Consider the following 25,693-nt stretch of genomic DNA (forward strand, 5'->3'; position numbering starts at 1 on the left):
GCTGAAGAGCCGCAACAACCGCGCCCCCGTCTCCCTGAGCCGCATTGCCGTCTGCATGAGGCGCAAGTCGGTGTGGCTGGAGAAGGGCAAGAAGGCCCCCATCGCCGTCGTCGTCGGTGACGTGCTTGACGACGTTCGCATGATCCGCATCCCGGCTCTGCGTGTGTGCGCGCTTCGCTTCTCGAAGAGCGCCCGCGAACGCATCACCGGCGCTGGTGGTGAGTGCCTGACGTTTGACCAGCTCGCAATGGTGGCGCCGACCGGAAAGAACACCTTCCTGCTGCGCGGCCGCAAGTCTGGGCGCGAGTCGGTGAAGCACTTTGGAGCGGCGGGTGTGCCCGGCAGCCACGCGAAGCCCTTCACATCGAACCGCGGAAAGGAGCGCCAGCGCGTCGGCAGCCGCCGTCGTGCCTTCCGCCACAAGTGACGGGGCTGATGGGCAGCGAGACGACAGGAGGAGTGAGCGAGGTGCAACCTGCACACACACAAGGCATGTTGGCTTGTTGTTTTTATTTCTTTGTGTTTTTCCTCTTTTTTCTTTACTTCTTCTGTGTGCCGTTTTCGTCGTCGCCCCTTTCTGTGCTTCTCCTCTTCGCTGCTGTCAGTCAGGCCCGACTGGGCAGCGGCGGAGGCGCGAAGTGCGTGGGGTGAATCCGAAGCCACTCAGAAAGACAAAGTAAAAGGGGGTTATTTACGCATTATTTTTAATTCTCACCCGTTCGACGGTTTTGTCTGCGTGTGTGTGGGGAGTTCTTCACACCTCTCACGACCGCGGACGTTCTGTCTGCCGCATTCATGCACAATGCTATTAATCTCCACACCTGCAATGCGCACCGACGCACACGCTCTCCTTCCTTCTCTTTTTTTTTTGTCGTTTATTCCCCCACCGTGTGCTGTTGCTTTTTCGCGTGTGTATGCGCATGGGGCCATGCCAAACACACACACACACACGTACATGTGCACGCATGCAAAGTTTCTTTCCCAAAGCGGCAACATCTTTTAAGCATGGCAGAGGAAACACCAGTCTTGGAGCATGCTCCGGTGGTGGTTGATGCCGTCGTGGATGCGACGCCGGAAAACCTCGAAGACGCCCTCCGTATTGTTCTGCAGAAGTCGCGTGAGGTCAACGGCCTCATTCGTGGTCTTTCGGAGGTCACCCGGGCCCTTGACCGCCGCACCGCGCATCTCTGCGTCCTCGCCGAGGACTGCGAGGACGAGGAATACAAGAAGCTCATCACGGCACTCGCAAAGCAGGGTGAGATTGACCTTATCAACGTCGAGGAGCGTGAGAAGCTTGCACAGTGGGCGGGCCTCGCAAAGCTGGACAGCGCTGGAGAGCTGAAGAAGACATTTAAGTGCTCCTGCGTGGCGGTGCGCGACTTCGGCGAGCGGACAAGGGCGCTCGACTTTCTCCTCTCCCACCTGAACTGAGCTGGATTGGAACCATAACGCCAGCACCATCAGTGACGGGAGACGGAGGAATGACGAGGCTGCGGTGTAGGTGTGCGTGGGTGTGACGGGGCACGTGTTTGTGGGCTTTCTCTTCCTGACGACACGGCTCAGGTGAGCTTTTCCGGCCACTGCGTGTACTGTGCATTTCCACGTCCACTTAATTGCGTGCTCTTCGATGGCAATGTTTTCCGTGGGAAAAGAAGCTGCAATATTATTTTGTTTTGTTTTGTTTTACTGTTCCATTTTTTTTCCCCCTTTCATGTATTCGCTGCTTGAGCCCTTTGTGCTCTGCCTTGCATGAGGTGTGCACACGGGCGGTATGCATACATCCATGTGCATCCGCGTGTGACTGCACTCCCACTTGCCTGCTCCGTGGGACGAGCGCCGCTGCCGTCGTGTCTGCGTTGCCCCAACTGTCATCATCTTTCTTTCCTCGCTCTTTTCTCTGGTGATTCCCCTATTTTATTTTTATGAGTGAGCGTGTGGAGGTTCGCATTAAACCAGCGAAGAGTAGGGCTGTGGGAGACAGCGGAATCCACTGCGTGTTAGCAGGCGCATACACACACACACACACACAGCAGGAAGCATCTCTGGTACACGTCCTAGCGTCTCGGCATGAGCGGGGCACCATTCATCCCGGAGCTGCCCCTCGGTACCGTTGAGACGGGCGGTGGCTGGGGCGTGGGGGAGCAGTTTGCGCGTCTCCCACCGGCATCCGTGCAGGCGGAGTCTCGCACTCCGGTGTACACAGTGGCACGAGAGAGGAGCGGCGACAACAACGACACCAACGACTCTGACGAAGACTCCGTTACTCAAGAGGGGTCGGCGGGGGTTGAGGCGGCGGAGGCAGAGACGGTGCCGACGACGCATTACAGAAGGATTTCTGCGGAGGACGATAACACGTTTGTAGACCACGGTAGCACGGCACCTCCTGCGGCCCCCGGCAACGATGTTGTCAACGCCGTAAACACCGGGGCCCCTCATAGTATGACCGACTTCCGCGGTGGTAGATCTCCGAATCAGGGCCCAACCCCAGCGCACTCGCTGCACGTGAAGTTTCTACGCCCTGTATCGCGTATGATGGCAGGATTGCCGGTGCGGGCGACGGTTGTTGCGCCTGATGGTGCCTCTCTATGGGTTGCCTTTGGCGATGATCCCGTTACAATGTTAGATTTTAAGGGATCGGAGCTAAATATTAGCCGAACTGTGGATGTTACTCAGGTGCACGCCATGGCGGTGGTTCGTGTACCAGCGGCAAAGGTGGTGTCGTTTAAACCGTCTTCTCTCGCTGTACATCATGCAAGCCATGCAGCTGCGTCAAAACCGCAGATGAATGAGGGGGATGAGGCGGACACGTATGTGCTGTGGTGTGGTATCACCCGTGGCAGCATTGTAATTGTAGATCTCACGAATTTTAGCATCTCAGGTGTCATTAAAGGGGCACATGCTCAGACTATTAGTGGACTCTGGTACCTTGGCACTGGCAAGGTGTGGACCGCCGGCTACGATAAGGCGCTAAAGGTGTGGGATCCACAAACCCGTCGTCGTCTGAAGAGCCGTAACATTGCCACCATCGTTTCGGATCTTTGCTACGTGCGTAGCTGTAAGCAGGTGTGGACGATCAGTGACGACGCGTACATTCGCGTCTTTGACGCCGCCGGGAACAATGTGCAGGTGGCGAAGCCGTCGCCTGACAAGCCGGAGAATACTCTCCGCATGCGAAGTGAGATGCGTTTTATCGCGTACTACGAACCGGCTACTCTCGTCTACGTTGCACTCACACGCAGCCTCGCCGCCATTGACCCAGCAACGTGTGAAATAACTGCCGTCATCAACGCCAGCATCAGCTCCATGACGTTCATGGAGAATACGGCTCTCGTGACCGGATACGGTGAGTGGCTGCAGTGCACAAAGGAGGCGATTGGTCTCATCGACCTCAGCGACCCATACGCGCCGTCGCTGCTCTTCCGCGGAGGTCCACTGGGAGGGGGCGTGACATCCGTCGGGATGCGGCTCCTCACCGCAGTGCCTTTTGCCGTCGCTGCTCAGGAGGCGGGGCGGTCAGAGCGCTTCCTTTCAGTGTTCAGTTACGAGGACTCCAAGGCGTTCTGCCGGGGCGGAATAGTAGCGTCGGTTCCGCAGCAGCGCAAGATTACCCTCGACGCCCCAAGCACGCGGCGCCCAGTGGCCGCGTTGCAGCAGGGGGTCACCGCCGCCAATGCCACTGCCGCGTCTACGCCCTTGGCGGCGATCTCGCCTTGTCCGGTCGCGTTTGCCATAGGCAAGCGGGGGCTGCTGATACGCGAGGAGAGCAATGCCACCGCTCTGCCGCCGCATCGCGGCGCCGTGGTTTTCTCAAGGGTGGATGGCAGCAGCGGCGGCAACAGCACGCTCATCCCCTACCCCAACTTGTATACCTCTGGCAGCAGCACTAACAATAATAAATACGTCTCCGTCGCCGCCACCAGTGCGGTCAGCGGCAGCACGAATCGAAGCACCGCCGCCGCCATCCAGCCAGACTACGGCCGCAATGTCAACAAAAGTAGCCTCAACGGTGGTGTGGAGCAGCGAAACATCGCGGTGCAGCTGACGACGCCCCCAGAACTACTGGCCTCGCTGAATAACATTGAAAAGAAGACGGAGGATCTCAAGTCGTTGCTCGCTCAAATGCGCGCCTCGCGTCCACTGCTAGACGACTTCTCCAAGTTGCACGCGTTAGTCTCTCGCATGGCAATGAACAACCAATTAGGGCTCTCCCTCGATGCGGAGGAGTCGGAAGCTATTGAGCGGGAGTACCAATCCCTTGAGGGGCGCGTCATCGTTTCAGCCGTGGAGCGTCTGCACAAAAGTGCAGCTGCTTCATTGCTGCCCGCGCCACCAAACTCCACCCGCGTCCGTGAGAGCATTGCACGACGTGACAATGTTGGCAGTGAGGCAGCCACACCACAACTCTTGTCAGATAGATGTCCACATAGTGTGACAGAGATTATGAATAGCAGCAAATTAGAGGAGACGGGCAGTGTTGGGGGCTCGGAAATTCCGCCGGAGTCGTTGCTGCGCTGGGTTGCCCAAATCACGAGATCTGGGCAGGGCGAGAGGGAGTCCCACCGAAGACAGCTAGAAACGTTGCAGCGGCACAATACACGAATTGTGGAGCGCAATGCCGCGCTGATCAACGGTATTACGCGCATAGAACAGGCCCTTCGCACGCAGGCACAACGATTACTCGAAGACGCCGACGCCGCTGCTGCGGCTGCCGTGGCTTCGTCCGACGGCAGCTGTGATTCCTCTGGTCACTTGTATGCCCAGAGACATATTCAGCTCCTTAGTCAATCACTGCAACAGATTGAATCGGTGTCCGTGTCAAGTTCCCCCAAGGAGATTACAGAGCTGATGAGAAGCCTTGTGACACTTATCTCGAGGCTGCTGTCGGCACAGCAGTTTGTACACGGCGACGAGGGCGCGCGACGTGCCCCCTATGATTCCACATCGGGAAACATGAATCATGATGCAGGTCTCGATACAACGCGTGTGTTGCTTCAAAACGGTGGTACTCTTTTAAGCGGACGGTCGCTCTCCCCAAAGTCCACCGCGATGACTGTGTCGACGATGCGGCCGCAGCGAATGCGTGGCATCGTTGAGGATCAAATTGCCTCCGTTGAAGAATTTGTGAGGGATGTTGGGAAATTCTGGGGCTGTTTGGAAGAAACGCAGAAAGTTATATACGTTCCATACGAGGGTGGAAAGAAACCTGATCTTTTCCAGGACTTTATGCAGTTTGGCGTCCTCTGGCACTTGCGCGAGGCGCAGGTTATGGTGGATGTCTGCAGAAAGGAGTCCGTCATGGCGATGGCGGAGGTTCTTTTGCCTGATATTGAGAGTAAAGAGGGTACTGTAGATAACACAATGATGGGCGCTACACGCGACACCGCCGCCCTCGCCGCCCCGGAGAAGGCAGTCCATAACAATGGCGCAAGCAGCTCCAAGAGTAATAGTGTAACCGTGAACAACGCCACCAGCGACTTCCGAGCATCGTCCAGCGGTGTCGCGGTGGCGGCACGAAGCGACTCGGCTCGTCTAGTTAGCATAGGCCTTGAGCTGGAGTCAGTCGCCTCACACATTCGTGAGTCACTTAAAGAGTCTGGGCGAAACCTTCAAAAGGGAATTGCGAGGGAAGCCTTTGGTGGCTTTTTCTTAATTCCGAATGAGAAATTTCTCATTGACGCCACAAAACTGCGTGGAATGTTGTACTGGGAGCGCGTCTCAATGCATCTACTCTACGAATGCCTCGAGTGTCTTGAGGAGCTCCTGTTTCACAGCGATGAGCAGCCGCGTGTGTTTCGCAAAGACAACTTTAAGGCCTTGGAGCAGCAGGTGGTCGACTGGCGTGTCTTTTTGGAGGATGTCCACGGGGAATCCACGCAGCTGCGTTCTGTTATTCTCTCGTCGCAACAGGAGGGCGGTGCAGGGCGGACGTCGACAACAACGGTAGGGAGTTCGGTTGGCTTTACTCGCAGTGGCTCGCTGGGCTCGCGTGAGCTGAGTCGTAACAATGAAGGCGATACGCTTAGTCCAGAGCGAAGTATGCAGTGGGTGATGCTTTTTGGGCTTTACGTGCAATACGCCGAGCGAACAGAGGCCACTCCGATACTGTTTGCATCACATGACCCCAGCGACACTGTGACTGCGGCAGATTTTGGGCTGATGGCGCTTCTTGACGAATTTGCCGAAGTCGTGGAGACGGTGCGTGCAAAGAGTGCGGCGTTGCTGCGCTACTGCCAGAAGATACAAGGCCGAATTGCTCGCATCGTAGAAGATGTGGTGGTGAATGAGGAGACTGGTCAAGTCTTCGTTCCGGCGTGCCGCGGGGGTCCGATTGCTGAGCGGTACTGCAAGGGCTTTTGTCACGATATGAACTGAGAGAGACTCTGGGTGGATAAGTGGGGCACTGGGGTGTGCGCTTTATGCGCCTTTGCGCGGGATGGCAGAAGACACTTTTGTTTTAATTGCGCCGCTTCGTTGGCTGCAAATGTATAGCTTGAACTTCCTGCACGTAACTATTTAAGCTAATTCCGAGGAGGGAGGAGGGAGACCTCACTAAAACGCGTGAGAAGGAGGGCAACAAACCCGCAAGCAAACCCATAAACGCAGGAGCAGTGGTCACGGATGCCGATAACCCGATGCTCAACAGGGAGTGCTCTGCGTAAGTGTGCTTGGGGCAAGAGGGAGGTGGGTGAGGAGCAACTTGTCCTCTTTGTCTCCTCCAAAAACAGGAGCGGAGTGAGGGTTATGGCCATGAAATGAATAGATGAATACAATACCCGCATGCACGTTTCCGCCTCTGCCGCCAATGAAATGTGGGGGGGCATTGTTGTTTCAAAATGACAGACTAACTGCCCCACCAGTCACGGCAGCACATCTGCTCTGACAGCGGCTGCCCCCTGATGTTTCCGTTTCCTTTCTGAGTGGCCGAGGGAGGAGGAGGACGTAATGGCGAGGTAGGGGTCGCCTTACTTTTTTTTCTTTCTTTTTCTTCGTTCTGTGTGTGTGTGTGGGGGGGGGGGGGATGTGCTTGGCGTCAGCTTCGCCCCCCAATTTCGTCTACATGCACGCCGCCAGTCCATTTCTCTCACTTTGTTTCCCAGCTTTTTTTTTTAATTCTCTCCGCCGCTGTGCGCCGCCTGCACAAAGTGAAGTAAAAAAAAAAGAGGAAAAAAGTTATGAGTGAATCTTCTTTTTTTTCCCCCCCGTTTGCTTCCATTCTGTATGTGGTGTTAGCCGAGCAACGGAGCGGGCGATAAGGATAGAAATATATATATGTATAAATATAAATATATATTTATATACATGTGTACCTTACATGCATCGTTTTGTGTTTTTCTTCCACTGCCCTCCTGGCTGATGATGGCGCGTGGCGGATGAAGGAGAGACGGTCGCGGGCTTTTGTGTGTGTGTGTGTGTGTGTGTATGTGTGCGAGGGCACGTGTGAGTAGGCGGGGGGCGGGGTGGGATGGCGGCGGCACGTGTGACAGACAGACCGAGGGGAGTGACGAGGAAAAGGAGCCAGAACCGAGGGTACTGGCACTTGCGCCCTCCCATGCTCTCCTTCACCCTAGAGAGTAGCAATACCCGTCCTTGCTGCGGGGGAGAGGCAAAAAGTAGACATGTGATACAACGGCCCTCTTCCTCGCGGGGACCCACACACTCGGCGTAGGTCTTTGTGTCTCTCCTCATTTCTCTTCTCTGACGTTAGTATATGTGCATTGTTTCTGCCTTGACCCACACTCGGCAGAGGCAGTGCATTACTGAAGAAAGGAGTAGGGGAGTCTCTTTTTTCCATGCGGGATTGCAGAAGCGATGGAGCGATTCTCCATCTTGTTTTACCAGATTAATCCACACGATTATCCTCTCTTCCTGCAGTGCGAGCGCAGCACGGAGCAGCCGGGGGTTATTCTGATGGAGTCTCGCGCGATGCAAGGAATCCGCTGCTTCGTTCCTGTGGGCTATCTCTTCTCTATCTTGTACTTCTATGGATACCACCGCCCCCGCCTGCCTTTTGCCGACCGCCCCTTGTCGAAGCTGCACCACTACTTCTACCCGAGCGCGGGGTACAGCACCCCAGTGGGGGCTCTTCTTGGATTGGCGTATGCCTACCACTACGATGGCTGCGTGGCGTGCTCAGAGGAGAGCGTTGCACGCGCGATAAAGCGTGAACGTGCCATGGCAGTTATTGCATGTAGGCAGCACATGCAGAAGCAGCGAGAGGAGGAAGAGGCAGCGCGGAAGCGTTTTTCTTGGTGGCGCCGCCTTGTTTCATCCAAGGCGGCCGCCGCGCCACTTACGGCATCCTACGAGGATTTTCTGGACCCTAACGGCATCTTGAGTGTCGGAAGGCAGACGGCTGAGGTACAGGATCCGAGTTTTTATCGGCACTACAGCAAACAACAGGTGGATGCCTTGGTGAGCGCGGCGATGAAGCTGCGGCAGTCACCAGAGGAGCGGCGTTGGCTGCGGACCGCGGGTCGCCTGGGCGGCTATGGCATTATGGGAATGCTGCTGACGTGGAACAGCGGTGGGATGTTTTTTCGGTTGTTCATGGGACTTGGGCTGGGTGTTGTAAGCGGCGCGCTCATATCTGGGACGAAGTTGGATTCATGACGCGAGTGGACTCTTTCGAGGAACCTGAGGGAACTTTGTAAGTGTCTCTCTCTCTCTCTCTCTCTGCTGTGTGTGTGTGTGTCGTCTTGATGGGGAGGAGGCTGCTTCTCGCGATGTCGTTGGTGCTATGGAGCGATGCGTGGGCACAGTTCACGTTACAGCTCTGCCGATTGCTTCCCTCTCGCTTGTTTCTCTTCATTTAACTCAAAACAACACCACCAACAACGACGCAACGCTCTGCACATGTGCACAGGTGGGAGGAAGGGGGGTGGCGAGACGTGGGGGCCGCACAGAGCACGGCGATGTCGGCATGTGGCGCTGCGGCGAGGGAGGCCGTTGACCCTGTCGACATCTTGCGTCATTTCGTTCTTGCTGCGCCGCCCGGCGAGCTCAAGGGCGTCGTCAAAGCACTTCGTGTGGTGACAGGCGATGACCACCTCTTCTTTGAGGTTATTCCACGTCTTTGCATGGAACACCATATGCGGCATTTGACACCTTTCACGATGCCTGCTGCGTGCGCCAAGCGACACGAGAGCAAAGTTCGCTTTGTGGAACCCAACAGACCTGCTACGGTTGCCAGCGGCCACGTCTCTTTCTTGGCCGGGCGGCAGAACCACCTCGGGACACGTATAAGATGCTTTGCCAAGATGCGTCGCCTGCATGCTAGCAACGTGGCAGGGGATGTGGAGGAGTATTTTCGGCAACAACACTTCACCTCTATTCCTAGCAGCGACAGAGCCAGCCAAAAAAGTTGTCAAGACACGGAACTCGACGTCTGCGAGAGCGGGGCTTCTGGCAGCAGACAGCCACAGACAATTCAGCGGCAGGAGGAAGAACCGTTTGACCCGTTCGCTGATATTGTGCCATCGGGGGGGTTTGGCAAACTCGAGCATGTTTTTTTTGATATGGCGCTGCAGATGTACATAGAGGTTGACCCTGTGGAACAGCTGTGTTTGCGCGTTATCCCGTTTACGTCGACTGTAGCACCAACAATGCCGGAGGTGCTGCGGGTGACTGAAAAGCAGGCCACAGGCCTTCACGGTGGGCCTCTTGGTCACACCCGCTTTTTGCTTCAACAGGAAGTTGCCCGCTACGTACAGGCGTGTTTTGGGGAGGCGGCGGCGGCGGCGGCTGAGACGGTTGCCCCGCAGGCAGAGCGGGGCGCGGCGGGGACGCGGGAGCCGTCTCACCCAATGGGTTCCGCACGAACACTTTTTGGGGTCCCCTGCACATCCACCGCCTGCGCAGGAAGCATGGTCGTTCTGCAGCCACATTCTCACGATGGCGGAGAGGATTGCCAGTCGCTTGTCATTGCGGCGGCGGCAGTGCGTCAATTCCCGCGCAACATGTGGTGCGGGCGCTGGAAATCCATTTTTGTCGTGGAGTGCACCACCAACCCCGCGTCCGAGGCGCGGGTGTGCGTCAAGGGTGAGACGCAGGTCTACGCGCACTACTACGAGGAGGGCAATATGCATCTGGAGGTCGTGGAGGAGTTGCCACCTACGCCATTGCCCGAATGGCCTGTGAACATCTTCGCGGAAGGTGGCGGCGAGATGGCAGGGTCCACCGACACGTGGGGGCTGTGCTCCGCCGTGATGGAAGTTATTCAGCAGCATGAGCAGCGTATCCACGACGCTGTGTTGAAGACCGCGAGGGACTCGGGTGATTGTGCACTGCGGGCTCTGCGTCGGAGATTACCCATTACGGGGCAGCTGTTCAATTTTCGCCGCGGACAGGCCCTACCACGGCCGATGTTCACACGTCCCGGATACGACACTTAGCGACGGCCCATCCCCCCCTCCTCCCCCCAATGACGCAAAGGCAAAGTTCAACGAAAGTGCAAACAAGAGTAGCACGAAAAACGAAAGGAAAACACAAAGGCAACGAAAGGGAGATGTGACACATGTGGGTCTGTTTGTGTATCGATGGGCCCTCTTGACTCTCTGTGCGTCTATGTGCGTGGGGCTGCTTGGGGGTCCAGAGCTCTCATGGTCTTGGCTCCTTTTTTAGCTGTGCTTTTTTTTCTTCTACCTTCTCCTCCCCCCCCGACTCCCACTGCCTTCTTCGCCTCGTGCAACTTGGAACCCCGCGGCGTTTAGTAGGCGGTGGGCGACGCTGGTGCCTGCGAAAAGGGAAATTTGTTTATGCATGGGGGCGCGCGGCACAACAGTTGTGGCGGGGGCGGGGGCCGTTCGACTGCTGCGCTCCATCCATCCGCTTTGCCCGAGGCGTCACCGTCTTCACTGCCACAGTTCTCCCCGACGGAGGTGCAGTCATGGGGTGACTTTGGTGCCTGTGGGGGAGTTGACGCCGCGGTCCACTGCGCTGTTTCACACCTACGGCGCGTCGGCGGCAGGCAGAGTTCCGGTAGTCACGGATGCCGCCGCCTTCAATGCGGTTCTCCGTGACATGCTTCTGCCTGACGACTCGGGCGCCAGCAGTGTCGTGCGTGACTTGCGACGCATCTTGAGTGAGAAGCGCGAGGAAGTTGCGCCATTGCTAGCCAAAAAGCTCCGCATCGACGAGGCCGTGGACAACCACTATGTTCCACTGCTCCGCTACCTAACCCTCGCCTTGCTTCTGACGCAGTTTCTCATTCTCTTCCGCTGGGTCTTCATCGTGTTTGACTGGAATTTCGTGGAGCCCATGACCTACTTCCTTGGATACACTGTAGTGTGGGCGAGCATCGTCTTCCACTGCTACTACGGCAAGGAGCTCACGTGGGAGGCGATGCTGGACGCGGTGGCGCAACGCCGTCGTGCGCGGTTATACAAGAAGGCGGGAGTCAACGTGGCGGACATCGATCGGCTGCAGCGACAGGTCTGCATGCTTGAAAGGATAGTGTCAAAGTATTGAGTGCACGCCGGTGATTCCTTGGGCCTTACAACAGCAGCGAGAAGAGGGCCGGTCCGCTTCTTCTGCGCCCCTAGCCATCTATTCCCTCGCGGTGGTCAATGTACGTCCAGCGGCTGCCCCTGCGTCGGTGCGCATGTACCTCTCCGGGCGGAGCAGGTGGTGGGGGACACGCCGGAAGAATACCACGAGGGCGGGGGGACAGTTGCACTCGTTTGTGCGCGTCACCTCAAGTCTTTGGAAGTAGAAACACATGTTTTCTTCTTCTTTTCTACGTTCCAAGTTGCTTTTACTCCAGGTTCCCTCTTCCCCCGCTTTGTTTCCCGGCCATAGGGGGAAAAAGGTGCGACGGCAAGGCCAACTGGCGGAACAACAATGAATGGCCTTGTAGACGTCAAACTTCGCCCTCTTCGCACTGCTTTTTTTTCTTTCTATTTTCTCTTTTCTGGCTATAGTAGCTAGAAGGCGGAGGCAATGCAGTTTGTCGTGCGCAGCTCTCAGGGCGAAGGAAGTGAGTTGTTTCGCGATGCGTTATCGATTCGAATGCGTGTCTTTGTGCAGGAGCAGGGAGTACCGGTCTCCATAGAAAAGGACAAGCACGACGCGCACGCTGTGCACTTTGTCCTCTACGATGAGGGAGATCCAATGCGGCAGCGAAAGCAACGTTGCCCAGCCGCCGCGGCGCGACTTCGTGTTGTGAAACACTGCGGCGTTCATGCATACGACGCGCCCGTGGCCAAGGTCGAGCGTGTGTGCGTACTGAAGCCGTACAGGGGCAAAAAGTGTGGCGTTCTCGTTATGCAGGCGGTGGAGAGGTACGCGAGGGAGAAGATGGGAGTATCGGCGCTCGTCCTCCACTCGCAGGCGCCGGTGAGGGAATTCTACAAAAAACTTGGGTACCACGAGACATCGGAGGAATTTATGGAGGCCAACATATCGCACCTCACAATGTCGAAGATGTAGGCCCTGTGGCGCCTCGCGCCCTGCACGCATGCCCAAGATAACGTACCTTTTTTTATTTTTATTTTTATGCTGCTCTGGCACCCTGTTAGGTCTGCCTTCCGCGCCGTGGAGCGGCACATTTCTTGTGGCCATTCAGGGCACGGCCAACAACTAGGGTGGGAATTACAACTCGTAATTGACGCTCCAGCTGTTTCGCTTTCTTTTGTTTATTCTCAACCTTCTCGCTTATGTGGATTGCCATCTTGGGTGTGCCGCCTCTGCATGCTTTTTTTTTCTTGTTGTTGTTGTTTTCCTCCTCACTACACCTCTCTGTTTGCAGGGCGGGGGGGGCGTGGCGCGCTCCAAACCTTCTCGTGCTTTTTTTTTCGTTGCTTTTAGTGTCGTTGGCGTGTCTCACGCAACATGCATCGGCCGGATCGCCTTGTTGTCCGTGGCCCCGTCACTTCTGCCAGCCGCCCACGTCGGCGGGGGGGCGCATCGGGGCGTCCGTCGACTGGCGGACCGTCGCAGCGGGAGGAGCAACAACAGCTGCTGCTGCTGCCGCAGAAGGAGCTGGAGGACTCGCAATACGCCCTGTCAAGTAACTTCACGGCGTCGTCGCCGATGATTTCTTTATGCCAGTTTAAAGACGATGCGACGGCGGCAGGCTATGGACACAGCGGCAACGCAGGCCCTGGCGGTCTGCAGACCTCTTCCTCGCTGCTGCCGCAGCTGCAGCAGCCTGTTGTGCCAGCGGCTGGGCACGCGCTGTCCGTGCTAGAGGGACCGCTTCCAGCGGAGGTGCGTGAGATTATCTATAGTCAATGCAGCGGGGAACGCGCAGAGCTGGCGGAGCGACACGCCAGGCGGCTGTTGAGCACAAATCGCCGCGTGCGCGTGTACCGTGAGGAGCTGCAGAGCGCTGTGGAGGAGGTGGGTGATGTGGCACAGCTGCTGCAGCAGCATCAGAGGGTGCAGGATGCGTTGCGAGCGGAGTTGACGGACTTGGACGCTCAACTGGAGCGACTGCTGCGTGAACGGCAGCTCTGTGAGCTGCAACTGAGTCAAGAGGAAGAGGCGCGACAGCGGAAGGATGTGAAGCTTCGCGATGCGAAGGAGCGGGTGAACGTGCTCCGCTCCACCATTGACACTATCACGAAGGAGTCTTTGTCTGGCTACGTCTTGCTGCGCCAGTTAGTGCCGAATCTGAACGTGGAGAACTACGTCGCTTAGCGGTGCAGAGAAATAGAGGCTGCGTGAGCCTGAGTGGTAGAGAGCGAGAGAAAGAGAGAGAGAGAGAAGGGTAAAACAGGCTGCTTCGCACTAGGAGATCTACGCATTTGCGTTTATGCGTGCGTGCTGACTCACTGAACATCGTTTTCCCTTTGGCTTGCGTGTTGTGTGGGTGGGTGTTTCGTTTTTGTCCTTGCCATGCGAAGTCCGTGATGGTGCTTTTCTCTCCCCCTGCGTGCGTGCACCTTTACAAAAACAAAACAAAAAAGAAATGCATCAAAATGAATTTAACAGCGTGGAGGCGGAACTCCGCGAGATCGAGGAGGAGTTTGCGTCAGGGCACATGAACGCCTTCGGCACGGCCACCACAAAAGAGAACTTCGTCCGCGAGCTCCGCAGAATTTCGGACATCGAGACCCAAGTCTTTTACAAGACCTGCGGGTTGCTGAGCGCGAGCACCTCGGAGGACCACCTCATGCGGGCGATGGTGTTTGCCGGCGCGGATCAGTCCTGCGGCGGCAGCGGCAACAACAACAGCGAAGAGGGCAGCAGCACCGCGGCAACCGCGCACTCCCACGGGCGGGAGAGCAGCGGCGCCGCCAAGCCAGTGAAGGACGGCGTTGCAACCCCGCCACAGCTGGGTGCTAGCTTTTCGCCGGGTACACCGTTGGAGCAGAGGGGCAAAGAAGCGGGGGGGCCAATGGAGGCCGTCTTTAGCGATGCGGCGCCGGCGCCGGCGCCGCCGCCATGGAGCAATGACGCGGGGTTCACCGACAGACCGTTTCAGGACGTCTCACGCCACTTCAAGCTCTTGGAGGGGGAGTTCACCGCCATTGGTGAGCACCTGCGGCAGATTTCAAAGCATGTGATGCAGCTCAACGAGATTGCGGAGCGGGTGCGGAACACGGGCGGCACCCATGGCTCATGACACGGCTCGCCGTCTACCCGGCGGGTACACTTTGCTGCGTCCATTCCATCTTCTGGGCTGCGTGACTCTTTCCAACTATGCCCTCTTCCGGGCCGGCGGTGGGTGGGAGGGCAGGAGAAGAAAACAACGACCGACCAACCCACCGATTCGCTCATGTCAGGAATTCCTCGTGTCTTAAAAAAAAAAAACGGCGACCCCTATGGCATCCTTCCCCACCACTCTTTCCCTTCCTCCCCCTCATCGTTGCCGTTTCCCCCTTTCATCCGCTGTCTAATTGCCTCGCCTTTTCTTTTCCTTCCTGTCAATATTTTTTCCCGGAACCGTGGGATGAGAACATCCGTGCTAAGTGTGACAAGTGAAGGAAACAGTCATGAGCGAGATCATTCTTGTGGAGCCCTGTATGTTCTGTGCTCCGCGCGCTGTCGTTGAAACCGGCGTGGGGGACCCGAGTGTGCCGGACAGCGGTTTCATTGCCTCATCGCCCGCGTCGCACCACACCCACGTGGCCCTCTATGAGTGGATCCGCAAGTTTGTGGAGGGGGACTGGGGGCAACGCCCGGACGCGACTATCGAGCTGCACGAGCTGGAGGATGTGGAAACTGCCCTCCGTGAGCTGATTGCACTCGACGAGAGTCAAGTCCGCACGAACCAAATCATCAGTTGTCACCTGGCGTCTCTGCAGCGCGAGCAACGGCGACGAGGGCGTGAGCTCACAGTGCGAGAGGAAGTGTCGGGGTACCAGCTGCGTCGGCTACTTCATTTGGAGCGCTGCTTCAACACGGCGCGAGGTGAGAAGACGCTAAACGCCCAAGTTTCTCTGCAGCATGCGGAGAAACTGTTGAAGGAGGAAATGCAGGAGTTCCTGGCGGAGGTGCATGCACTGGAGCTTTCACGCGCCCAGGAGGCGCAGAGGTTCGCGGAGGACCGACTACGGGCGTCAATGCGCGTGGTGGAGCATCAGACCGCACGACTGGAGTCCATAAAGAGGGAGCTAAACGCGGTTTGCGCTTCCTTGAACGACCTGGCGGCAAGCGCCAAAGTAGAGGCACGCTGCGACGACAGTCGAGGAAGTGTGTATTCAGCGCTGCGTGGATGTGAGAACGTGCTTTGCACCCCACAACAAGTTATACTTGCCGTGCAGGATCGAATCAGGGAACTGGAGCTGCGGCAAGTGGGCATGGTCCACGAAGCGAACTCAACAGTGGCGCCGAATGGCACGTTTGACGCCTTGACATTGGCAGTTTGCCGGTTGGAAGAGACACGGGCGGACTTTTATGCGTTAAGCCGTCAGGCCACTTCATCTGGTTTGCAAGGAACCAACGAGGCCGTTCACCACGGAAGCAGCAGCAACAACAACAACAACAACAGTGGCTGCGTGAAAACGCCGCCGCTACCAACATCTTCCTCGTCGTCGTCAGCCTCTCCGTTGTTTTCAAACACTGGCCCCAAGGAGTTCTTCATGGAATCTCGCGCCGGTGTAATTTACCAGGCGGTCTTGCATGAGCAGCGGAGTTTAATTACGACGTTGAACTGCAAAGGTGGTGTGCATCCAGTTCTCCTTCGTCTGTCCACCGAGAGCGACGCAGAGCGATATTCACGACGGCCTCTGAGTCTTTTTGCGGGGCAGAGTCTCTCGCTGCATCAGTGGACCCACATGAACGGGACACGAGCGACGAAACGGGCGGCTGTTTTCTACCCAATGCCACCTGGACGTGACGGCGAGGTTCCGAAGGAGCATCTCGAGTCTCTGCTCTTTGCAAAGGCCGATGAAAAAGGTGATTCGTTTGACATCATCGATTTGCGCGCTGAAGGCAGAGACACAGGCGTCTACTTTACAGGCGACGCCGTTGCCTTCTCAGCAGATGGCAGCTTTATGTATCTATGTTGCGGTGCCGCTGACACCTCTACCGAGGCGCGACGTATGGCAACAGCGCGTATGGCGGAGTTGCTGCGCCGCCGCCTCGGTGTGTCCTCTGCTAACTGCTTCTGTTATTACTCCTCCTTTTCTACTACCACGAGTCTTGGCTGGGTTGGTGCGGGCGTCTGCGCGTGGGCACTGGAGGGGATGTGGTTTGTCTCCCGTGAGGAGAAGGAGTCGTTTATCTCGCACCTGCGCGAGGCGTACTGCACTGTTATTCATCTCACACGCGCAGAGGTGGAGAATTTTGCCGGTGAGTGCGTGGAGGTTGTCGCGCGTTCGCCCGGCGACGCCGCGCCGAAGCGGCGGCTTGTCATATCGTCCCACGCCCTTCGCTCACTTTCGGAGCAGCACCGCGCCACGTTGACGGCGTGGTACGGCGACGGTGGGTGCGTCGTACCGTCTTTGCCAACGATCGAGCGCGTCCGCGGCCACTCGGCGAGGTCGATGATGTTAACCGTCGTGACGCACGGCTCACACCTGCCGCCGCCGCGTGTGCGGGGATTTCTCTCGTTTCTTGGCATTAGGGCGAGGGAGAGAGCGCGGGCGAGCGAGCAGCTGGACGACTGACAGGGCTGAGGCCTCCTACGGAGATCAGTTTTGTCGACGCCCCGTTTGTTTCTCGACAGCTTGCCTTTTTCTTTCTAAAAAAACAAAACAAAAGAATGATTATTATGCCTTATTTATTCATTATTATTTCTTTCTAGTTGCTGCCAAGAGTTGTTGCCAGCGGTATAAGAAGAGCTGGGCCCGTTAAGGACGCTGACGCAGGGCCCTTTGCCTTTCCATTGCTTGCTTGAGCCATCGTGCGTGGCCAGTGGCCGACGCGACCTGTGCGGCGGGGTTTTCGCCAACGAGCGGGAGGCGTCCTGCGCCTGAGTCTTCTGCAGCAGTCAACCTCCCCGCCTCTGCGCGTGTGACTGACTCTTATCAAGCACACACACACACACACACACACACACACACACACATCCCCCAACGTCAGCATATTTGTGCATCTATAACTACTTGCAGTCGAGCATCACTGCGACGTTCCCGCCCCGCCTGTGAGGTGAGTGTGCCCTCGATACAGTAAGAAATGAGCGAGGTGCTTCTTGTGCTTCCCCCAGCGCCTGCCTGTAGCACTGGGGAGTCGGAGAACCTCTCCACATTCTCCTTCTCTGTCAACCACTCGTTGAATTATTCAAGAAGAGCGCACTCCGAGAACGAAATTGTTGCGTCTGCGGCCGGTTCTCCAACAAGGCGAGTTTCTCCTCACCCACCACCTCTCCACGCTGAAGAGAGTTACCAGCGCATGCTAATCACGTTGGAGTGTCAGTTGGAGTTTATGACGTTAGCGCAGTGGCGCCTTGCAATGGAAGCGCGCCTCAAAACGGAGCTCCTGCGAGGTCGGATGCAAACCGTGATGTTGCAGGAGGCTCTCTTACAACACCGTGTGACTCGCGTCGCCCATGTCGAGGAGCGCTTTGGGCAGCCTGTGGGGTGCCCTACCTACCCGCGTCTCATGCAGGACGAGTTCTTCGAGCGGGAGTACGTTGCGTTGCAGGAGACAGTGGGGTTTCTGGCTATTTGGTCGAAGCTCATACCAGCACGGCTGTCTATGCTGGAGACGCCCACTTTCTTCGCCGAGGTCACGCCAAAGTCGCCGGGCGTGGGGCTCGCAACATTCACCTTTGCACCAAGTTTGCTGACCGCAACCGGTACGGACAACCGCCTGAATGCGTTGCGCAAAACTATTCGGAGTCTACGGGGTGACCTCGCCGCCGTCCGCGACGAGGCGGAGGTGCTTAGTTTCGCACTTGCTGAGGAACAACCGGACGACAGCGCCGGGACCGAAGGTGCCCGAAGTGTCACAAATACAACTGGAATGTGCAAGGGAGGAGGCTCGGAACATGCGAGTTATGCGATCACTGTCATGCGGTTGGCAGCGCGGCAGGTGGACGAGCTGCGCGGCAAGGTGTTTGGGCTTACGAAGCGGCTGTGTGAGAGGGAGCAGTCCCTGGATAGCGCTCAACGATGCCTGGCCGACGCGAAGGAGCGCGGCGCGCAATTGCAGCAAATTTTGAACGCCACGGAGGAGGTGGCGGCGGCAGCCGCCTCGCAATGCCAGTTGCGCGTTTCTCGCGCCGCTGCCTCTGCTCAACATGACGGCGCTGGGAAACAGCTGGAAAACACACCTGAGACGTACGCGATGCGGGTGTTGCAGGAGCTTCGCCGATCTGCATTAATGCTGGGCAAAGAAATCGATTGTCAGAAAGAGAGGACACGGCGAGAGCTACGTGAGCGAGACGCGGTGCTTGAGATGGTATACTCACAGGTGGGGAGGCTGGCATCCCTCATGCCGCATTCTCTGTCTTTCTCTGGGTGGAAACAGGAGGGGGTTAACATGACGAACATTACCCTTCAACTGGAGAGCATCATCACGGCTGTGACGGCCTTGAAAAGTGACCACGACGAGGGACTCGCGAGGGGCGCTCAACTCTTTCCGTCGGTGCCTCGGTCGTCGGAGGTGGCCGCGCTGCGATCGACCATTGAGCAAATGCGTTCAACAATTGAGCTGCTACTCTGCGAAGCGGGCCGCGCAGGCGAGGCTCATTTCGGCGTCGCTTCTGCCGTTCCTGCGTTGCCCATCGCAAATTGTCGCACGGATGTTCTGACGATGGTGCTGCGCCGGCTTGAAGAGGTGCGGGGTGAAAAAATATTTTTGGAGCTCCAGCTTGAGGAGAAGCGCAGACATCCTCCACCGCTTGTGAGTCAGAACTCGTGCCATGGACAAGCCATTGCGGATGATGCTGAAGGGGGAACAGGGCCTGGTGATAACACGTGGTTTCAGTCTGTTCACCGGCTTTCTGAGGCCAGCATACTCTTGCAGGACGAATTGAGGCTAGAGCGGGAGGTTGGGCTGTCGCTGAGGGCGAGGCTTACGGATTCTGAGCGGTTTATACGTGAACTGCAGAAGCAGTGCCGTCGACTGCGTCAGAGTGGACGCTTTGATGCCTACGAGGTCATGGAGCAGTTAGGGAGTGACAGTGACGAGGATGCCGCGGAGGAATCTGATGGCGACAGCGGCGATGATGGCACATGCATGCCTTTCATGGAGTCTCAGCAAGCGAGGGGAAAAAAGGCTATAGGGGGGATGTGCCCAAGTGAGGAGTTGTGTACGGCGTCCATCTCCAGGCGTCATGCGAAGTCCCCGATAGCGTCGACGGACACCTCATTTTCGCTGCGACCGCTGGCTGGGATCGCAGGGCCGCTTGCCTCCATGTCTGAGGGGGAGCGGATTGCTTGTGCGCGAGATCAGCATCGATTGCTGGAGGCAATGCGTGAGGTGCACGGCATTAAGCTCTCCACACTCTTAATGGATGAAGAGCGCCAGCGGTCGTCGTGCAACCCGCATGACATTTGGGGTGTCTTTCTTGCGTGCAGCATCTCTTTGCACACATTCTTTAAGGCGGCTGGGCCTTCTGTAAAATTTGCACGGCACGTGGCAGTTATTTATCCGCTTCCACCCACCATGGCGTACTCGCTGCCTGTGCGTCAGCTTCTGTGTCCCCTCAAGGGCCGCCGCACGCCATTGCATGCGAAAAACACTGGAGCATCTGTGGAAGTTTTTGACCTTCGTGAGGAGTTTCAGTCCACGGGAAATTATCTTCGAGGGTGCATGGATGTTTACTTCTCCCAAGATGGCCGCTTTATGTATGCATTGACTTCCGCAGACGCCGATGTAATTGCGCGGCTGTGCGCACCGGATTGCCTCAACATTCCTGCAGAGCGCCAATTCCGCTTCGCTGGCTCACTGCCGAAAGGAATGCCAATCCACAAGCGTGGGGGCAGCAGCGGCAGTAATAGCAACAACAACAACAACAAGAGTAGCAACACGATCAACCACAACATCATGTATGCAGGCGAGGCGGATGCGGCGCCACTTCCAATGGATATGTTGGGTTGGTGTGGCCGCGGTGGCATGTGCGCATGGGCGGTAGATTGCATGCAATTTGATTCTGCAGCAGAGAAGGTCCGTTTCGAGAAGCATTTGCAGAGCGAGTACCGCCTCGTGCTACGCCTCTCTGCGAGGGAGGTGCAGCACTTTGTGGGGGGCAGTATGGAGATGATGGGGCTGAACAGCGCCGACAGGGCCGTGGCGCGGCTTTTCATGTCACGGACGGCGTACGAGGCGCTCTCCCCGGTGCATCGCGTCCAACTCTTGCAGTGGTACGGTGGACCGCAAGCTGTGACGCTGTTAAATCTGGTGAACATTGAGCGTGTGACGGCCGCGCCTCTGCGGCGTCTTGTGGTGCTGGTGCAGTGGCACGGCCGCGTGCCTCTCTCCAAGACGCCTACAGGCGAGACCCTTGAGCGGTTTGGCATCCAGCATCCAGAACAACGCCATCTGCTACGACAGTTTGTGTCTTCGCAGCGCCCCAGCCTTTGAGTCGGCTTCTTCGTTGCTTATCTTTTTTGTTTGTTTGCTTGCTTTTTCTCTTTTCTTTTTTTTATATATATAGTTTACTTGAGTTTCAAAATGAAACGCGGATGTTTTTCTTGCTTTCGTTCCGCTCCTTCGTGGCTTCTTGGCTGCATTTCGCGCATGGTTTTTTTTAATTTTCATCAACTTTTTTTTTTTTGCCTTGTCGCTTTCTTCCTCCTCTGTGTGGCGCGTAAGCCAATTGCGTACCCCCCCCTTCCCCCCCACTTCACGGCCCCACGCACAGCCATCCTTTTTGTCTCCTTTGCTACTTTGACCAACGTGGAGGGGGCGTTAAGACCGTGTGAAGGGCCGGGCAGCCATGCCGGACGACGAGGCGCTGCTACATATTTTTGTGGGCACCCTCTCCGCCGACAAAATTGTGCGCGAGCAGGCCGAGGCGGCCCTCACGCACGTCTCCGCTGACCCGCGGGTGATCACGCGGCTCATTCATTTTTCGTGCCAAGAGCTTCCGCCCCTCGGCGTCCCCGCGGAGACACGGCAGGCACTTCAGGCGGCATCCATCCGCGTGCGTAATGTGTTGGGCCGCAGCGATTGGAACCGGCAGCCGTATTTCACTCAAGAGACGAAGCAGGCTGTGCGGGCATGCATTGTTCCACTGCAGTGTGGTTCTCATGTACCAGAGTTGGTGCGTCGGCAGCTGCTCGCTGCGACGCGGGAGCTTATACAGTACGATTACCCACATCGATGGCCGTCGCTGATGCCGCAGCTGAGGCTAATACTCGACGAATGTGTTGTGGGCCTACGCGTTTTGCCAGACGCAGCCTTGTCACGGGAGACCGCCACACTGCGCCTGAAAGGGGCTCTTGGCATCTTGCGGGCTTGCTGCAAAGTCCACGAGGATGCAGTTAACATCGACGCTGACGTTATTGAGGAATTCATCAACACCCTTTGCCCATCCTTGCTGTCACTCACGGAGACGCTGGCATCAGTTTGGGTGCAGGAGTTGAAGGCAAAAGGCCAACCGCCAGAGATGAATGGTGCCAGTGATTCTTCTGCCGCTGCCGCCGCCGTTGCTGCAAACCTGAAAAGGTCGGAACAACGCATGTTTGTGGTGTCCCCGTGGCATACAGAGTTGTCCCACTGTCTGCGCATTGCACTCAAGTGCATTGATTCACTCCTCGCCGCTCGTTGGCCTCTGTTTCTCTGCGATCAGCCCGGGATGGATCGACTCTGCAGGGACTGCATTGGTCAAGTCTTGGACGCGATCCACACAACACTCCTGCCTCTTTACCGTCTACGCATTCCCACTGACGACGGTGACGACTCGGACCTTTTTTCCGTGTTTCATGAGTCCGCCGAGTGGAAGTTGTTGAAGTGGGTTGAGGGCCTGTGTCTCAAGCTGCTGCAGGCACTCTCACCAAAGAGTTGTGAGCGTCGTGCACGCGCGGCAGCGAAGCACTTCTGTGATCAGTACTTGCTAGGCTTTGTGCAGCAGGCACTCGACGTTGTTCGGTGGCATGCGATGCCGCGCCGCTTGACCTCCAAGGCTTACATTATGTCGCTGGAGATTCTCACCATGGCCGTGGCTGTACGGAGCACGTACCGCACCATTATAGCACCAAACGCGGAGGAGCTCTTTACGTTGCTTATCTTCCCACGTCTCACCTTCTCGGTCGAGGATGCGGAGTTGTGGGAATTAAACCCCGCCGAGTATGTGCGGCTGCAGACGAGTCCTGCGGGGGATTTGTACAGCGCGAAGGTGGTCTCCTCAGCTCTTCTGCTTGCTCTGGCGATACCCTCCAAACCATTCCATGATGCAGCATTTGTGAACCACGTTGTCCAGTACGTGTTGGAGCGGCTCACAACGCACACCGCGGCTGCGGCGCACGGTGACGTGGAGGCGGCACGCGTTGTGGACGCCGCCTTATTTACCATTTACCAATTTAACAAAGTCCTGCACTCCGTTGGCTTTGGGGACGAGAAGGTGGAGTGGCTCCTCGCAAACTACGTGGCACCCGCGACGAAGTACCCTGTTGGATTTCTGCGCGCCCGTAGCGTGTTGGTGTTAAGCGTATTTGCGCCTAAAATTCACTGGAGCAGTCCTCAGGCGTTTCAGCGTGTTCTCGCGGAGGTTCTCCCGCTTCTGCATGATCCAGAGATTCCGGTGCGAATGCAGACCTGCATGTCCTTCTCCGCCCTCATCTGCCATCCGCACGCACGGGACGTCGTCGCACCCTGCCTCAGTGATGTCATTCAGCACTATTTCTGCGCCATGCGCCTCATGGACAGTGAGGGCGTCGTCCGCACCCTGCGCAAGACGATCAAGCACTACCGCGATGTTCTTTCGCAGTGGGCGATGCAGCTCACCGAGGTGTTGGTGCAGCATTTTCACCAGGTCCTGGAGCGGGCCCTCGCCGCTGGGATCAACGACGCCGTGCCTGAAACGCAGTCAATAAAGAAGAGCGGTGCAGCAGGGATGGGCGCGATGGGTGTTGAGGAGGATGGCGCCGTGGAGAGCATCATGGCCGCGGATGAAGTACTGGAGACCCTCACAACACTTGTGCGTGCGATTCCGCAGCAGCCGGCGATGGGCTCTTCCTCCAACGCGGCACAGCAGATCGATCTAATTCTGCGGATGCAGGAACATATCGCTCCGATGCTGTATATGGTGCTCTCGAAGGAGAAGGGAGGTTGCCTGGGATTCATGGATGCCTCACTTATGCTACTCACCACAATGTTGTCACGGAGTTCGGCTGTCGCCTCACCCACGTGGCGTTTGCTGCCATGCATTCATCAACTCGTTGTACAAGGTGCGGTAGACTACTTTAGCCAAATGCTTCCCCCACTGGATAATTTTGTCTGCGTCTCACCCGAGCAGTTCCTCCTCCTTCCGCTGAGTGATCTCTGTGCGGTGCCTGAATTCGCGGTGAACGTGGCCTCCATGACGCCTGCACAGGTCGTCTGCACGATGTGCGACGCCGTGATGCACAGCTGCCACATACTGCGCCTGCGTGAGCTTGCCGCTGTACCCAAGATGTACGACTCGATTCTGCAGAACCTCTGGCAGCTCCAGCAGCGTGAGGGAGGCCACGCATTCGCCACAGCAGTGACCGAAAGTCTCGTTGAATACATCATACAGGCCACTCTGCGCGTATTAACTGACCCTGCCAGTCAAGAGAGACGACGCCGCACGCTGACACTCTTGTTCGCCAATAGCCTTCTTTCCGCGATCCTTGCGAATGCCGCGTTGACTGTTAGGACTCTCTTCGGCACGGGTGCGCTCTTGCCATTCTTTGCAAATTACGTGCAGCTTGTGCAGGAGGAAACCATGCAGGCGATGCTGCGATCGTACGACCGCCGTCTGTTCATCATGGCCGTCGCAACTCTCGCACGGCTGCAGACGGAGCAGACGGCGCTGTCAGCGGTCCTCGACGAGGTGCTCTGCGGCGTCTTGCAGGGCGAAGTGCTGGCGAGTTACAGTCATTGCGAGGGCGCACTGGTCGCCATGGAGGTGGCGGGAGGCGCGGAGAGCGGGGATGGCCGCGACGAGGATGAATGGAGCGGTGATGAAACGAGCGGCAGCGGAGAGGACGACGACGACTATGACGAGGAGGACGAGGATGAGGACGAGTGCGACGACGACGACATGTACGACGACGAGGACGGCATGGGCGGCGCGGCGTCGGCCCTGGCGGGTGACGGCCAACTGCAGGCGCTGCTTGGGGCGGCCGCCGCTGCGCGGGGGAGGGGGACCGCCGCCGCCGACGACGACGAGGAGGACGACGAGGAGGACAATCTTCTTGACGAACACGACTTTGTGAGCCCGATTGATGCGTGTAACGCGTGGGCCTTTTTCTTGGAGTCCGTCAACCACACAACGGCGGCTGCGCCCACACGCTTCTGCCAGCTTCTGCGGGATGCCAGCGCGCAGCCGCAGCTGCAGTCTGTGACGCAGGTGAGTGCCTTGATGGAGCAACTGCTGGCGGCACGCGGGAGGCGGCACACTGCGTAACGAAGTAAACTCTGACGTCTTCCCCACCACGGCTCATGTGCAGCAATCCTTCGCTTTGACTTACTGCATCCGGGCAGTGCCGCCGCGTGGGTGGGGCTGGAGGATGAAGTAGCTGCGAGCCGAAGAGTGTATCCGTGGGGCAACGAAGAGGGACGTCTTTAACAAAAAAATAAACGAATAAGAGAGAAACGAAAACGAGAAAAAAAAGGAAAGAATGGAGGATGAGCAGTATAAATGAGTGATGACGCAAAAGAAAATGGATTCATGGCAGAAGCCCACCAACGCGAAGGATGATGTGAAGCGCCACAAGTAGACACCGGTGAAAAGACACATCTCTGTTAACTAATCTGCGGGTATACGTCAATACATCTCTGTACCTGCCTTCTCCGTTTCTCTCTTTTTCCTTTTTTCCCCACTCTCTTTCTCTCTCTCTGTGCATCTTTTTTATTGTTTTTGACTGTTGCCTCTCCTAATGGAAAGAGGTGGGGGTTGTGACTTCAGTGCCTCCTTTGCCACGCCTCCTTGCTGTGGAAAATTTTTTTGCCTCTTCATGCTGCCATTTTTGCCTTTTTTTGCTTGCATCTTTTTGCTGTTGCCGTTTTCCGTCACCCACGCCGTGGCTGAAGTGCTGGCGGCCCAGCGAGGCAACCAACAGACGGTGGGGAAACGGCAACGACCATCGGAAATAGTGCTTCCACACACACACACACACACACACACACACACACACACACACACGCGCGCACACACACACACACACACAACGAA

General features: G+C 57.1%; 12 protein-coding genes across 12 annotated transcripts, besides 9 other annotated features; all 12 read left to right on the forward strand.

Annotated features, from left to right (window-relative positions):
• On the forward strand, positions 1–427 carry Tco025E_03753 (large subunit ribosomal protein L18e; the record flags this gene model as incomplete). The annotated part of the gene is made up of 1 exon (XM_029370671.1): positions 1–427. A coding segment is annotated over one exon (427 nt), but the record flags the coding sequence as incomplete, so codon positions are not given.
• Positions 428–932: 505 nt separating this feature from the next.
• Positions 933–951: a microsatellite.
• A 54-nt stretch (positions 952–1,005) lies between these two features.
• Tco025E_03754 (40S ribosomal protein S12) lies at positions 1,006–1,431 on the forward strand (the record flags this gene model as incomplete). The annotated part of the gene is made up of 1 exon (XM_029370672.1): positions 1,006–1,431. One exon carries the CDS (start codon positions 1,006–1,008, stop codon positions 1,429–1,431), a length of 426 nt encoding a protein of 141 aa, XP_029229210.1.
• Positions 1,432–2,007: 576 nt separating this feature from the next.
• Positions 2,008–2,029: a microsatellite.
• A 38-nt stretch (positions 2,030–2,067) lies between these two features.
• On the forward strand, positions 2,068–6,372 carry Tco025E_03755 (uncharacterized protein; the record flags this gene model as incomplete). The annotated part of the gene is made up of 1 exon (XM_029370673.1): positions 2,068–6,372. The coding sequence occupies one exon, from the start codon at positions 2,068–2,070 to the stop codon at positions 6,370–6,372; it is 4,305 nt and encodes a 1,434-aa protein (XP_029229211.1).
• Positions 6,373–7,249: 877 nt separating this feature from the next.
• Positions 7,250–7,298: a sequence feature (A-rich).
• Positions 7,299–7,396: 98 nt separating this feature from the next.
• Positions 7,397–7,426: a microsatellite.
• A 383-nt stretch (positions 7,427–7,809) lies between these two features.
• Positions 7,810–8,610, forward strand: Tco025E_03756 (uncharacterized protein; the record flags this gene model as incomplete). The annotated part of the gene is made up of 1 exon (XM_029370674.1): positions 7,810–8,610. One exon carries the CDS (start codon positions 7,810–7,812, stop codon positions 8,608–8,610), a length of 801 nt encoding a protein of 266 aa, XP_029229212.1.
• Positions 8,611–8,654: 44 nt separating this feature from the next.
• Positions 8,655–8,675: a microsatellite.
• A 237-nt stretch (positions 8,676–8,912) lies between these two features.
• Positions 8,913–10,391, forward strand: Tco025E_03757 (F-actin capping protein; the record flags this gene model as incomplete). The annotated part of the gene is made up of 1 exon (XM_029370675.1): positions 8,913–10,391. The coding sequence occupies one exon, from the start codon at positions 8,913–8,915 to the stop codon at positions 10,389–10,391; it is 1,479 nt and encodes a 492-aa protein (XP_029229213.1).
• Positions 10,392–10,758: 367 nt separating this feature from the next.
• On the forward strand, positions 10,759–11,466 carry Tco025E_03758 (uncharacterized protein; the record flags this gene model as incomplete). Its single annotated transcript, XM_029370676.1, has 1 exon — positions 10,759–11,466. The coding sequence occupies one exon, from the start codon at positions 10,759–10,761 to the stop codon at positions 11,464–11,466; it is 708 nt and encodes a 235-aa protein (XP_029229214.1).
• Positions 11,467–11,937: 471 nt separating this feature from the next.
• On the forward strand, positions 11,938–12,426 carry Tco025E_03759 (actyltransferase-like protein; the record flags this gene model as incomplete). Its single annotated transcript, XM_029370677.1, has 1 exon — positions 11,938–12,426. The coding sequence occupies one exon, from the start codon at positions 11,938–11,940 to the stop codon at positions 12,424–12,426; it is 489 nt and encodes a 162-aa protein (XP_029229215.1).
• A 402-nt stretch (positions 12,427–12,828) lies between these two features.
• On the forward strand, positions 12,829–13,638 carry Tco025E_03760 (uncharacterized protein; the record flags this gene model as incomplete). The annotated part of the gene is made up of 1 exon (XM_029370678.1): positions 12,829–13,638. One exon carries the CDS (start codon positions 12,829–12,831, stop codon positions 13,636–13,638), a length of 810 nt encoding a protein of 269 aa, XP_029229216.1.
• Positions 13,639–13,676: 38 nt separating this feature from the next.
• Positions 13,677–13,705: a microsatellite.
• Positions 13,706–13,909: 204 nt separating this feature from the next.
• Tco025E_03761 (uncharacterized protein) lies at positions 13,910–14,566 on the forward strand (the record flags this gene model as incomplete). The annotated part of the gene is made up of 1 exon (XM_029370679.1): positions 13,910–14,566. One exon carries the CDS (start codon positions 13,910–13,912, stop codon positions 14,564–14,566), a length of 657 nt encoding a protein of 218 aa, XP_029229217.1.
• A 370-nt stretch (positions 14,567–14,936) lies between these two features.
• Tco025E_03762 (uncharacterized protein) lies at positions 14,937–17,054 on the forward strand (the record flags this gene model as incomplete). Its single annotated transcript, XM_029370680.1, has 1 exon — positions 14,937–17,054. The coding sequence occupies one exon, from the start codon at positions 14,937–14,939 to the stop codon at positions 17,052–17,054; it is 2,118 nt and encodes a 705-aa protein (XP_029229218.1).
• A 365-nt stretch (positions 17,055–17,419) lies between these two features.
• Positions 17,420–17,455: a microsatellite.
• A 107-nt stretch (positions 17,456–17,562) lies between these two features.
• On the forward strand, positions 17,563–20,916 carry Tco025E_03763 (uncharacterized protein; the record flags this gene model as incomplete). Its single annotated transcript, XM_029370681.1, has 1 exon — positions 17,563–20,916. The coding sequence occupies one exon, from the start codon at positions 17,563–17,565 to the stop codon at positions 20,914–20,916; it is 3,354 nt and encodes a 1,117-aa protein (XP_029229219.1).
• Positions 20,917–20,929: 13 nt separating this feature from the next.
• Positions 20,930–20,979: a microsatellite.
• Positions 20,980–21,271: 292 nt separating this feature from the next.
• Tco025E_03764 (importin-7) lies at positions 21,272–24,925 on the forward strand (the record flags this gene model as incomplete). The annotated part of the gene is made up of 1 exon (XM_029370682.1): positions 21,272–24,925. The coding sequence occupies one exon, from the start codon at positions 21,272–21,274 to the stop codon at positions 24,923–24,925; it is 3,654 nt and encodes a 1,217-aa protein (XP_029229220.1).
• A 695-nt stretch (positions 24,926–25,620) lies between these two features.
• Positions 25,621–25,688: a microsatellite.
• The last annotated feature ends 5 nt before the right edge of the window (positions 25,689–25,693 follow it).

Source organism: Trypanosoma conorhini (assembly GCF_003719485.1).
Source record: "Trypanosoma conorhini strain 025E chromosome Unknown Tco_14.4_contig_00177, whole genome shotgun sequence".
NCBI classification, from domain to species: domain Eukaryota; phylum Euglenozoa; class Kinetoplastea; order Trypanosomatida; family Trypanosomatidae; genus Trypanosoma; species Trypanosoma conorhini.